At 40.8% G+C, this 13,037-nt stretch overlaps 1 protein-coding gene across 2 annotated transcripts in view; it reads left to right on the top strand.

The window, feature by feature from the left end:
* Positions 1-220: 220 nt before the first annotated feature.
* RLF (RLF zinc finger) overlaps positions 221-13,037 on the top strand; it is a 50,156-nt gene continuing 37,339 nt past the window's right edge. The window contains exons 1-3 of one of the 2 annotated variants that reach the window (XM_027713638.2): positions 221-430; positions 5,597-5,751; positions 12,500-12,581. In XM_027713638.2, the coding sequence (XP_027569439.2) occupies positions 221-430; positions 5,597-5,751; positions 12,500-12,581 (447 nt within the window). Of the gene's footprint in view, positions 431-5,596; positions 5,752-7,280; positions 7,451-12,499; positions 12,582-13,037 lie in introns of those variants that run through there. The other variant, XM_027713637.2, reaches the window with a different exon arrangement.

Consider the following 13,037-nt stretch of genomic DNA (forward strand, 5'->3'; position numbering starts at 1 on the left):
AAGCGGTTGAATCTGAACAGTCCACACCCTCCCCTATCTCTGTCACCTCACAGGTCCGCGCCCCTCCCGGGCCGTTACCGCCGCCCCTCGGGGCTCCGCGCGCTCCCGGCGCGTCACGTGGCGCAGCTCGCGGGGGCGCGCCCGCTCCTAGCCCCAGAGCGCGATTCGCGCGGAGAGCGATACGTCACGTGCGCATGTCACGTGACACCGTCCCGGGCCGATGAGGTCATGCCGCGGTCACGTGAGTGGTGCCTACGCGCAGTGGGGCCGGGTGCGGATGGCGGACGCGGAGGCCGAGGCGGCGGCGCGGCCCGAGGTGCCGCGGGTGGTGCCGGCGCTCCGCACCCGCCTTTGGCAGTTGCAGGCGGAGCTGCGCGAGCAGGAGGTGTCGGAGGCCTCGTCCCGGGCCTACTGCCGGGGCTTCTGCCAGGTAGGGGCCGAGCGGGGCGGGCCGCGGCCTGGACTGCAGGCCGGGTGCGGCCGGCGGGGATGCGGCCGGGGCAGGCCCGGAGGTCCCGTCCCGGGGACTCCACTCGCTCCTCTGGAGCTTGCGTAGCGCAGGGCTCGCGACACCGTGCGGGGCTGCTGAACGGGGCCGTGCACGCTCTGCCGAGGGCCCCCCGTGGGCCGCCAACCCGGGGCCTTTGGGCTTTGGCAGCGCTTCGGGCCGGGACATGCGGTGGCCGTCGGGAGGGTCTTTGGGGCGGGCGGGCCGCACCGCATTTTCTCGGTGTGGTCTTGGCTCGGTTCCGAGACCTCCGCTTGTCTGTGCTTCACTTACCTCGAGATCAAATCTTTGCGTTCCGCCTTGGTTAAAATCTGCCGTCGGGTAAACAGTGCTTGCTGGTGAGGGCCTGCTGTTACCTTAAATCACTGAATGAGCTGTGGTTCGGGGGTCTTGTATGAATACTTGCTTAATGCAACACAGACTAAGATCAGCATTTTCTGAATCGAGGCCTTAACTTCCTGTAGAAGAGATGAACTTGATTAAAGCCATACTGATGGAGATAATTTATTCTTAAATAAGTTAGTGGTTAATTAATTTTTTCTTCCTCTACATCATCATTTACTGTGAACTCTAAGGTTGAAAAATTGTTGTTAGGTTGCTAGGTTGGAGAGTTGTCCCTGTTGAATCTGAAGAGACTGTGCGTTTTAAAGTAAAAAATAAAAAGCTTGTTTTCTGAGCTAGTATAATGACACCTCAGCAGATAAAGTCACAGTATTTGACTGGAGAATGGCAAAATCAGAGAAAAACGTCTACTGGTGTGTTACAGATTATGTAGAAGTGATGTTACCCTTCACAGTCTTCCATTTTGCATCCACAGGTTGTGTGCTTTGCCATACCATTCTAGGAGGATGTTTATTGAAACATCACTTATTGAAACAACAGAACAAGTGTATTTATTAGGTTTCAAAACTCTTGCTTTTCAAACTGCAGGGTGCTGCTGTATACTGCTGTATTTGTTCCAAGTTCAGCATACAGTGAAGATGTGTGACCTTGCACTGACACGGAGCCCAGTACAATGTGTGTGACTCTTTCCATGTTTCAGGTTTTGCTGAAATTGTTCCCAATGTTGTTTATTGTATCAGAACATTGACATAAATACTAAGCTAACACTTAGGAGTGGTTGTCAAGATGATTAGTGTATGTACATGTCCAGTTGCCCAGATTAATTTGGTACAGAAGAAGCTTTGGAGGTACTTGATTGGTAGAGTTTGGTGATAGTTCTATTACCTAAAAAAAAGGCAAACAAAAAAATACAACTCTAAACCCTGTCCCACAAAAAACATAGCCCTCTAGGTCCTTGTGCTGCTATTGTAGTCTCATTTAGAACACTATGATAGCACAGATAAAAATGAAAAAGATTGTTATTGGTTTACCATCAGTCTTGGAGTGTGGGTTGTCATGCCCATACACCAGGAGATACTGTGGGAAACATGGAACTGCTGGTCTGTCCTTCAGCAACTTCAACAGAGGATGAATTTGTGATGTCATTGTGCATTTAGACTACTGTGAGTAGAATGTAATTTTACATCTTGGTTTCTCCTTCTGACTGGGAATGTTTGTGACAATTTAATAATTTCAGTCTGCCCCTAAGTGAAATTTAGAAGGCTCAGCTTAGTTTTATGTTTATGACTTAGAGACTACCACTGATACCTTCTCATAAGCCTGTTAAGCTACAGCAGAATGTGCCTAGAGAGAAGCTGAATTTAGCTGGGCTTAAATTTGGTTTTGGAAAGTAGATGACATAAGGGGAGCTGAAATGTTTTAGGTTTCCCGTCCTGTGAGTACAGCTGAGGAGGGGGCCTGATGGTGCTCAGTTTTGCTGTGAAAATTACCATGGCTGTCAGACACAGAAAACTGTGAACCAAATCAGTAACTTTTCGATGCTTTGAGCTATATGGATGCTCATTTACTACATATAAATTTGTGCTGCTCTGTGCAGCTTTCCAGTAGCTTTTCCTGGGAATGATGATGGATGACACAATTTCCTTGAAGATCCCTATTTTTGAGCAGGGGAGTAGGACTATTGTCCACAGTAACACAACAAAGAAACTTTCAAAGCCTATATAATGGGTTGACTCAGCAGCTTTATGTTGTATAGGCATATATGCTTTGCACATTCACCTTGGGAAGAACACATCTGTTGGTGAGCTCAGTATGTACCCAAACAGCCAGCTTAGAACGACTAGGAGGGTGTTTGAGGCTGTGCAATCCCAGATATGAAGAACGTTTATCAGTGAAGCAGAGGTTGTAGGACATTAAAACATGGCATCTGCTGTTGGCTTTCTGAAATTTTTAAAGGTGGTGCATTGAAGACTGTCGATTGCAACTGGATATGCTTAAGAAGAGAAGGAAGTGTTTTTCTTAAACAGAGGCTTAAAGCTGTAATAGCAGGTCAGGAAAATTGGAGATCTTCATCTTTAAATTGGGTCTGAGCAAAAAAATGATGCTTCTGAGGAAATGCAGCAAAGCGGGTGCACCAGCATTTGTGGAACATGAGAATCTGTGCAGTGCTGAGGGCCTAGGCTGGTCTGTAGGTTACGTATTAGGTAGATGTGGTCTCTGCACTTCTCACCCCAGTTTTCAATCTGATGTGTTATTGGAGTCAAAGAGGAGGACAGGATGAAGTGTGATGAAGTGTAAATGGGCATGTGTTAACTAGACTTTAAATATTTGAATACTCTCTTCAGGCAACTGGACTGTAAGGTAGTAATTGCCTCTGAATTATTGCTTGACTATTCCTTAAACATGTAGATTATCTAATTCTGACATGTTAATAATCTTTCAATTATATATTTTATATAGACTGCCAGGAGAAATCTGTAGTAGGTGACTAAACTAATGTTGCTTCTGAAAGAGCAGAAGAGCTTTGAAGAGCCTCTGTAATACAAATACTGCATTTGGCTTGTCAGTATGCTAATGGCAGTATTTTCAAAACTACAGATCCTTGAAGTTCAAGCTATTAATAAGTCTGTGGCCTTGAATCTGTGTTGTACACTGAAACCATTGTTTATGCATTTAGGGAGAAGTTTCTCATAAATAGTTACTCAGTGAATTGCTAATGTTAGCTTTAAGACTTTAATCCCGGTGCTGTGATTGCACTTGAGCAAGGGTGCAATGTTTTCTAGTACATTTATTTAATCTTAGGAAGTATTCTGCAGTGTTTTATCTTTTACACAGACCAAGTAGTTTATGATCAAAGTGTCTGTCAAGATAATTGAGCACTGAATTTGACTTTTTAAATAGGTTGGTTTTAATGGATGTACTTTTAGGTAAGTGCAGACACTTGTAAGTTTGATCTTTTCCCGTAGTTGCTATAATGGTAGTGTTACTACTGGGTTTACCAAACAGCTGATTTATGATAGTCATCAGTTGAGCATCTCTGGGGAATTAGAGCTTGACAGCCTTTGAATGTCATATAATGCTATAAAGCCATATATGATTTATATTATCAAATCCTTCATTAGTCTGTTAGATAAGCATGATGACTGGTATTACTAGTCATTCGCTTCTGCACTAATTATCTTTGTGCTGTGTTTAAGGAAAATCTTCCTTTCCCCCACCCTCCTTACGTCTTTATTAATATTGTGTGGGGTTTTTGGAAAGTTTGTGGCTTCCATTCACCCAGGAGTTATATTACCTAATTCTTGGAGAACAATCCACAAAAATATTGATTTTTACTGATTCTTAGATGGTATTTTTAATAGATTTTTTTTTTCTTAAATATAACCCATGATTGTGCTGACCTAGTGGATGTCTGCATTGTTTTTAGGCTAAGACTAGTATTGTATAGTTAGATTACTGACATAACACCGGATAGGCTATAAAATAGTGTCTAACTGGCCACTTATTTTTTGCTGTGCTGGAAGGTAGGTTTTGTCTTAGAAGTTTCTAGCTGTTATAATGACTGCACTTGGTTTTATTAAGCTCATAGTAGGGCTTGTTCAGCAATGTCCTCCATCCAGTCACCATCTGATATGATCATGTTTTTGTTTAAGGTGTTAAAATAAATTTGTTGTATCAGAGTCTCAGCTTGAAGTGATTTGAAAACTGATATGACCATCACCCTCCTCTTAGGACAATTTAGCTTGTATTGGACTGTAGGGCGGATCACTCTGAACTTTTTTCCCATGCAGTCTTGTCCCTAAGGGTTCCAAAAAGCACAGTCTCTTTCATTCATTATTTTTTATTATCTTTGCAGCTGGCCTTAATCAAGATTAGTACCTTTTTTGGTCTAGGGAGGGTACCACATGGGAAGAGGGTAAGAACAGGAGCATCACTGCTCTTGAGGTGTAAGGGAAGGGCTGTTATTTGTGAAGCAAGCTGTCAGTAGAGCTGAGGTGTCCTCAGCTCAGTGCCATACTTGTTCTCAAATTGTACTTCATAGCCTGTCAGAGCATAGCATGGTAGTGGAGGTAAGTTTTTAAAAAGTTGGGAGATACTTCTGTAGTCACTGTGCTGATGTGATTTCTCTTAAACTGGCTAGATTTTACATTGCTGCTTCAGTACTGTGCCTGGATAATGTGGGATTGCTATGGTCAAGGAGTAAAATTTAGGGTAATTTTACCTTTGAAAAATGACTGTGTAATGGTCTGGTCTGGGTTTTGTATCTCCTTCTGATGGCTTCATGTTTGCCGTGTGAGTAATGTATGTATCTTTAAAATACTACATCTGGAGTAATGTTCTTAATCTTGAGCTTCTTCCTATTTTTCTGTATTCTCACTAGTAATGAAGATTCTAGTGTTAATTATGTGTTTCTGTCTCCATGGTAGCTGTACAAAAGGAGCTGAGTGCAGAACTTCTCCCTCAGTTTTTAACTTAACAGTTCACATTTCTGCCAGTTGCATCTAGCTTTCTTCCCAGTAGAAACTCTGATAACTTTATCAAAATAATAAAATAAATAAAAATATATTTGAAAAAAGGGAGAACTTCAGTTGAGGTGAAAAGCTGCCACTTTAAATTCTCCTTCAGGGTAAAAATTCTCACTTCCAGAATTCTTCTACTGTATGTGTTTGATATTGCATATTGATATTTGTTTTTTAAACAAAAGTGTGCTATGAGAACTTCTAATGATAACTCATTTTCTTTCAGACACTACTCCAGTATGCTGGCAGTCGGGGTGCATCAGAACATATTTTACCTTTTTTGGAAGTGTATCGAATCTCCATCCAAAGCTTTGCTAATGCAAGACCTTACTTGACTACAGAATGTGAAGATGTTCTTTTGGTACTTGGCAGGCTAGTGCTGTAAGTTTTGAGTTGGTATATTAATTTATTCTTTTTTAAAAGAACCGTAGTTTATAAATTAAAGGGCAAGTTACTGAAATAAGTTTAATGTTAAAGTTGAAATAAGTTTGTTTAATGCTTGATTTGACAACTGTGCTTGTGATTTATTATCTAGTAAATGTTTTTAGTACATTTTTTATCATACCACAAAATGTACTTGAGCATTTACTTAATTAACATGAACAAGTTCTAAGGCTTTGTTCTTCCATATTTTAATGATCACAGAGGTATTAGGAAGGCTCTGTTCTTTCTTAGAACATTCTGAAAGTTACTATTTTCTGTAGAAAAAGCTTAATGTAGTGCTTATTAATTAGAAGTTTTAATATTAGACCTTCATGCATGGATTAATAAATAGGTATCCTTTGCAATTTCTTATGTCCAGTCCCCTTTAGCACAGGGAGATTCTGAACATGTCCGTTGCTGAAAAGGACAAGCTGGTCTGTGTTCATGGCAGTCTGGGTTGCGCTGTAGGATAGCAGAGCAGACTATAGGACTTCAACCTGAGCTCTTTGAGAAATGTGGGTAGACAGGACTTAAAGTACAGGAATTCCTGGAACAGAATAGAGAACCATTTTACAGTCCATCAGCTGAGTTTGGATAACTTGTAGTTCCTCAAAGTATGTTTTAAGTGCAAAGCAGATGTTTGTAATTGAAGAGTTTAGCCTGAGGGCTTCCACATGCACTGGACTATAATCAGTTACTACCTGAGAAGGATAAGACTACATGCTGGTCATTGTGACGTGCTGGTCATTCGTTGCTAGTAAGGTTTCATTCGAGGAGAGAGGATGAAGATCTAGAACTCTGAATATGAAGATCATCACAGAAAATAAAAGCGATTCTGTGACAGTTTTTCAGTGAGCTGTTTTTTCTGTTATCAGCCTCTTGCTTGCTTTGTGGTCTGAACTCAAGTATTCTTTTCAAGAAGGATTTTTGCAGTGAACTCCTTGGTCAGATGCTTTATTTATAATGGACTAACTTGCAATATAAATCAACAACTCGGAACCGGAAAGTTCCATATGATGCCTTGAATTTTTTTTTTTTTTTTAGTTATGAGAAATATGTGAACTATGAGTGGTTTGGGGTTTTTTTAAACCTTCTGTCGAGAAGGGGAAAACATGTGAAATCTGGAAAAGTGTGTCTTAATGTCTTAATATGAAAACTTAGGACTTTAACTGCTGAATCATTTACCTGGTACATAATACACGTATTTTTGGCAAAATATCTATATTGCTTTTGCAGACTGTCCCTTTATGGCTAGAGTATTCTTGTCTTCATCATACTGTTGTTAATTAGCTTGTGTATTCTGTTTTCTTCTCATATCACTTTAAAAGTTTGTCTTTTAGTATATGTGCAGGTCATCTGTACCTGGGCTACCTTTTATATATTTTACCACTGTTACTTTGGGGCATAAATCCCAATTCTGTATAAAAATTGCTTTTCTCTTGTTTAGAAAGATTGGAATATTCTTCTGTTTATATGGTTTCTTTCAGCTTTCAGTGTGAGGACTTTGTTTGCTGTTACTTGTATATTCAGAAAACCTTGTGGAGGAGGACAGTAGAGAGACTGACTCGCTGGAATCTCCCCTATTCTTGTGATGATTACATTTGAAAGGAATCTAAAGAATGAGAAATACAAGGAGTGAGGTTGAAGATAGGGTGAGGTAAATGGCTTCTCTAAATTAACTCTCACATGTTTTTCTTTTCCATAAGAGTTTCCAAGGGAGGGACAGAGAAGTTAAACAGGGAATTAAACATAAAAATTAAGTTCCATGAGAGAAGAAGACTGGTTAGGGACATGAAAGCGTACTGTTTCCGTGTAACTGTGGTTTTGGGGGAGACAGTTGGGTTATGCAGCAGCTGTTGTACACACTTGTGCATTTCAGACTTGAACCTTGATGAGAAATGAAAGAAGCAAGCTTCCTGATTTAAAGGAGAAGTGCTCTACTTCCTATTGAACTCCTCCTTCCCTTCCAACATTCTTCCTGGAGAAGAGGGAAAGAACTTCCTGCTTCTGACATCCTTCTCAGCAGTGTGAGCCAGTAACACCAAAACTCAGTATACTGTGGCTTTCCCTGCTGCAGGCCCAGGTCCACTGTGCATTCACAGTACATCTGATGTGATGTAAGGACAGTACCCCCCACAGGAAACATGATGCTGATGCAGTGTGAGACCTCGTTGGTCCACTGTCTAACCTTAGGAAAAAAAGGGGAAGTTGCTCTTGTAGATTACAGATTTGACAAATGATTAGGGTGGGGGGATAGGGACAGGAATATTTTTCTTGAACATGACTGGGAAGGTAGCTGACTATCGTCATGAGTCTCAGGAGGCCCTTGAAGCTGATTGTTCACTCAGGGTTCTGTGCTTTATTTCTGAGGATGCTATTTGAGGATCAAGGTGTCATTCATGTTACCGTCAGTGTGAAAATTTTCCTTCCATCTGAAAATGCTTTATATGGTTCCGAGGTTAATAGATTCAAGCTAAAAGCATAGAAAGAATTGTTCATAATTCACAATGTATTTGCCAGTAGCTAAGATTTGACTGCTTTCTACTTTCTCCTGTGTGCTGTGATGGCACTGAATTGAAAGGGAGTTTACCATTTCCACAACTTTGAGAACCTGCTTATATGCTTTTTCAACCATATAAAGGGAAAAGAGATCTGAATGTCATCTGATTTAAGTAGCAAAACTGGATTGAAACAATAAGACCAGTTCTGCCTCAAGCTTGCAGCTCTATCTCACCTACTGGTCCTATCTATGGAGTCTAACAGATGTCGCTTCTGGGAGGAGTGTGCTTGCTTACCACAGCACCTCTGTGAGCAAGCACATGTGACAATTAGCTGTTTGTCTGTCTAACAAAGTAGTTCTCAATCTAATAAACTGCTGCAGTTTGATTCAGTAGCTTGCATTTACTACTCTTAACAAACACAGGATAATTCCTGGCAATAAGTGAACTATTCCTGTTGATCATCCAAGGTATAATTAGTCATCTTTGTGATTCTAAGAAGATTAGGATAGAAAAAGTGTTCTAATACAATATAAAGATGAACACAGTTCTAAAGGCTTTTAAAAATTAATTAAAAAAATTTCTGGGAATGAGGTATAAAGTGATTACAGAAAAATTTTATGCAAATAATATGCAAATAATTTCTGCCTAGAGTTATTTCTTCTAAAGTAAAGAAATTCAAATCTGGGAGATCTTTTCCTGAAAGATATTTTCAAGTTGAGTGTTTAAGATGAATAATTTTTTTTTTTAATAATTTTAATAATTTAAACATTCAAGCCCCCATTACAGTTTATTTGCAAAAATTGAAATTAAAGTTTGGAATTCAGTTTTGTATAGGTAGGCATTGTGGTGGTACTGATCATGCCCAGGCTTCACGAACGAAGATTTGGGGAGGGCTCTACCCACGTTTGTTACAAGCGCACTGGTGGCTGAAAAGGCCAATACGAGACAAGCACGTCCGGCTGCAAAAGGTACAGCAGAATGACTCCTTAGGTGGTATATTCTGCAGGGCACGATTCTTTCTGCGTTGTCTTTTCTCCTCGAGAGAGATCCTGCGTGCGTTCTCAAAGGTATCAGCAGCGTTATAGATGGTGTGTCTCCAGACCTCCCGATTGGAGGCCAGAGTAGATCAGTTATGTTGATCAATATGGCCAAGGCTGAGATGTTGTTTCAGGGAGTCCTTGTATCTTCTCTTCGGAGCTCCTCTCATGCGGCAGCAGGTGGCAAGTTCACCATAAAGCAAGATCTTAGGGAGGCGGTGGTTGGTCCTTCATCCTTGAGACGTGCCCTGCCCAGCACAGCTGTGTTCTCAGCAACGTGGCCTCAATACTTGTGACTGCTGCTTGTTCTAGAACAGAAGTATTAGTCACATAATCTGACCAGTGAATGTTTAGGATTGTGCGGAGACAGCGTTGATGGAAGCGTTCTAGGAGTCGCAGGTGGTGGCGGTAGATGACCCATGATTCAGATCCATATAAGAGAGTAGACAACACTATGGCTCTGTAAACACTGATCTTGGTACTTTTCTTCAAGTGTTTATTTCGCCAAACTCTTTTATGAAGCACTGTATGCCTTTGCCAACCTGTTGTCTATCTCTCCGTCATCTTTTCACTGTCCAAGTAGCACCTTAACAGTTAAGTATAGAAAACTGATGAGTAAACACTGGCTTTATAATTTTGTTTAAGTCTGTTATTTTATATAACCAATATCATATATTGAAAAACTAATATTCTAGAAAAAGTAATTCCAGGAATTAAGAGAGTGGAAGTAGGTGGGATTGATTGACCAAGTTTGAAAGTGAAGTGTGCATCAAAAGACTTTTCACAAGCACATTGACTGTGAAGTTTGCAAATGTTGTACTGGGTGTAAAAAATTTTTGTATGACTTGCATGAAAACTGGACACATACCTAGTGATTTTCTTATTTTGTTTTTTTTTGTTTTAGTTCAGAAGTTTTTAATGTTAAAATAGAGTTCAAGTACTGTGAGACTTTGTAAAGTTGGTTTTGATAGTGAATTAGCTTGTATTACCAAGCTTGAGTACTAGGCAAAAGAAAGTCCTGATTATTTTATTAAATTGAGACCTATGACAGTTGGAATATCTGGTGATCCTCTTACCAGCTTTTTCATCAGCATAGTAATGCCTGAGATTTTTGTGAATAATGAGGGAATGACAGTGATGAAGGCTGTGTATTTTCTGCCAGTCTGATAAAAGTGTTTAGAGCTTTTGCAGGTCTAAACTTCTATTTATAGGAAAAGGATTGGGCAGTGAATTCAAACTTCTGAGATGTAAAAAGGATGGTCAGATATTCAGTATTTGTCCATTTGGTGGTGTGTGTGTGTATGTGTGTGTGTGTATGTGTGTGTGTATGTATATGTCTGCTGAATCTGGCTGAAAACTGATAAGGCATAGCGCTTGGCAGGTGATTAGTCAATGTATCTATCAGGTCAGAAGGAAGAAGGAAAGTCATTCTTTTTGGGTACTAAGCAGCTTTGAAACTCGTGTTTGCTTTATGGCCATCTGTTCCACCTCCCCAAGCTCAGCTCTTCTATCTATCTATGGTAAGATTGAATGTGTTACCTTGTCATTCTTCTATTTAATACTTGGGAAAGGAGATTTTAAAGAAAAAGTAGCATGAGTTGGAACTATCTAATAGTGTAGGTGTAGCTTATCGCAGTAATTCGGTGCATTTGTTATGTGTGGAGTCTTAGACCAGTTTTCTTTCCTTATATTTTATGATTTATGAAAATACTTTTGCTGTGTGCAAATCATGTGAATCTCTAGACAGAGTGTCATAGTTAACACTTCTAGTTGGATTGGGTGTCTGTGGCGGCGACCTTGTTCCCTTCTGCTGCCCGCTGGCTCTCCCTCCGGTTTTCCCTCCCTAGCGCGACTACGGAACTGTGGTGCTGAAATGGACAGCTCCGAGGCGTGGCTGAACCGGGAGGGCTGGGTGGTGCAGGGTCAGCATCCCGGCAGAGACGTTTTGCCCCCAACACACACAGCGGAGCGGAGAGTTGAAGGCAAGGAGTGTAGGCAGCTTTGGAGAACTGAGCTCAGCCAGTGGCTGCATGATCCCTGTTTGGACGAACTAGCTTCCAGGGCTTGTTTGTCCCTGCTTTCTGTTGGTTTTGGGCTGGGGGTGAGGGGGAAACGTTAAGCTATGGGAGCTCTGTTGGTTTTGTTTCCTGAATACCATGTGCTGCAGCAGTGGTAACAGTCGCCGTATTGCCTTCCTCTGGAGACCACGTGGGCGCTGCCTTCGGGAAGTGTTTTTTTTTGTTCCCGGTGGTGTGTAAAACACCTTCTCTTCAGTATACTTTTGCTGTTCATACTGCTGTTGCTATTGTGATTTTTAGTAAATTGTTATTTCAACTAATTTCTTGTCCCTTTTTTACTGAAAAGTGTGGGGGAAGGGGAGTGCCTTATTTGGAGTTTAATTTCCCTGCTGGTTTTAAAACCAGCACATGAGGACAAATTGTTCTGTGCAGCAGTAGGGTTTTAGGTAATCCACGTGTCCCATACAAGGTTAGATTAGTCCCTGTTTGAGAAAAATATAGACAACAGTCCTACCATGGCTGGTTGCAGTTCATGCCATAGGTGTTAGAATGCTCCCCCAGTTGGTATCAAAGGCTCTATAAGGAGTCTGTTTCTGTGTTGATGCTCTTCTTGACATAACTTGTCAGTCTGGTTTTTTTATGATACTATTAGGCTTCTGTTATCCAGATCCATTTCTGTGCTGGTGCATGTGTCTTCTTTCAAACTGTTCTTTAGTTTTATTTTCTTACATATATCAGTGTGGAAATGTTAAGTTAGGTGAAGCTGGCTTTCATTCTCTCTCTAGGCCAAGAGACCATGCTGGAGTCCATTGAGTCTTATTCAGAATGGTTATTATGTTTTCTTTGAGAGGAAAGAGTAGAAATTCTGTGATGCTGTGTTCCTGAGCCATATTGAAGAGGCTATCTTGTATAAGAGTAGCTATAATCTTAAATTAGCAAGATTGTGCATAGTAAAAAAGAGCTCTCTTTCCATATGAAGAATCATGCCTGATTCTCAGGCTGTTTCTGGCCTGTTAATTGATTTGCGCAGTCAAAGGTGTTTGTATTACTATCGTTTCTTATCTGAATGCTAAGTAATATGTGCTAAGTGTTATTTAATGTAACAAGAGAATGTTCAAGTAGCTTGTTTACTTGCCTTTTGCTTTTCCAGGAGTTGTTTTGAGCTACTGCTTTCAATTCCTGAAAGTGAATTACCACATGAGGTGTGGTTAGGATTCCATCAGTCCATTCAGGTAAGTGTTCTGAATTAATTTTTTGCATTTACATATTAAAAAAAAAAAATCTGCTGTTCTGTTCCTTCTTTTCTACCTTTCCCCTGAATTCCACCTGTCCTGCATTACTGTTACCTAGGTAGCAAGAATTTCTGAACAAAAGACTAACTGCTGCTACAGTATTGGGAGCCTTAGGACCAACGACAGGTTTATAACTATAGTCAATGGCAACTGCAAGAGGACCATAGCAAATCTTGATCTAGTGGTTTATCTGAGAGAAGACTAAGTGACTGAGTTAGATGGAGTGATGTAACAGCTCTGAAGCGTTACTTTGAAGATAACAAAAGAGCTTTTGTAGAAGTCTAAGAGGCAAGTTAGTGTCTGTGCCTGATTTGAGAGGGATGGAAATAGTTGGACAGGTCTGTAGTCCAGGTGGTTCCTAGAAGTGTTTCTTCTGAGGTGTTGCTGAAACAAGCT

The sequence above is a fragment of the Pipra filicauda genome, unplaced genomic scaffold, assembly GCF_003945595.2.
Source record: "Pipra filicauda isolate LSUMZ 115617 unplaced genomic scaffold, ASM394559v2 scaffold431_size579624_pilon, whole genome shotgun sequence".
NCBI classification, from domain to species: domain Eukaryota; kingdom Metazoa; phylum Chordata; class Aves; order Passeriformes; family Pipridae; genus Pipra; species Pipra filicauda.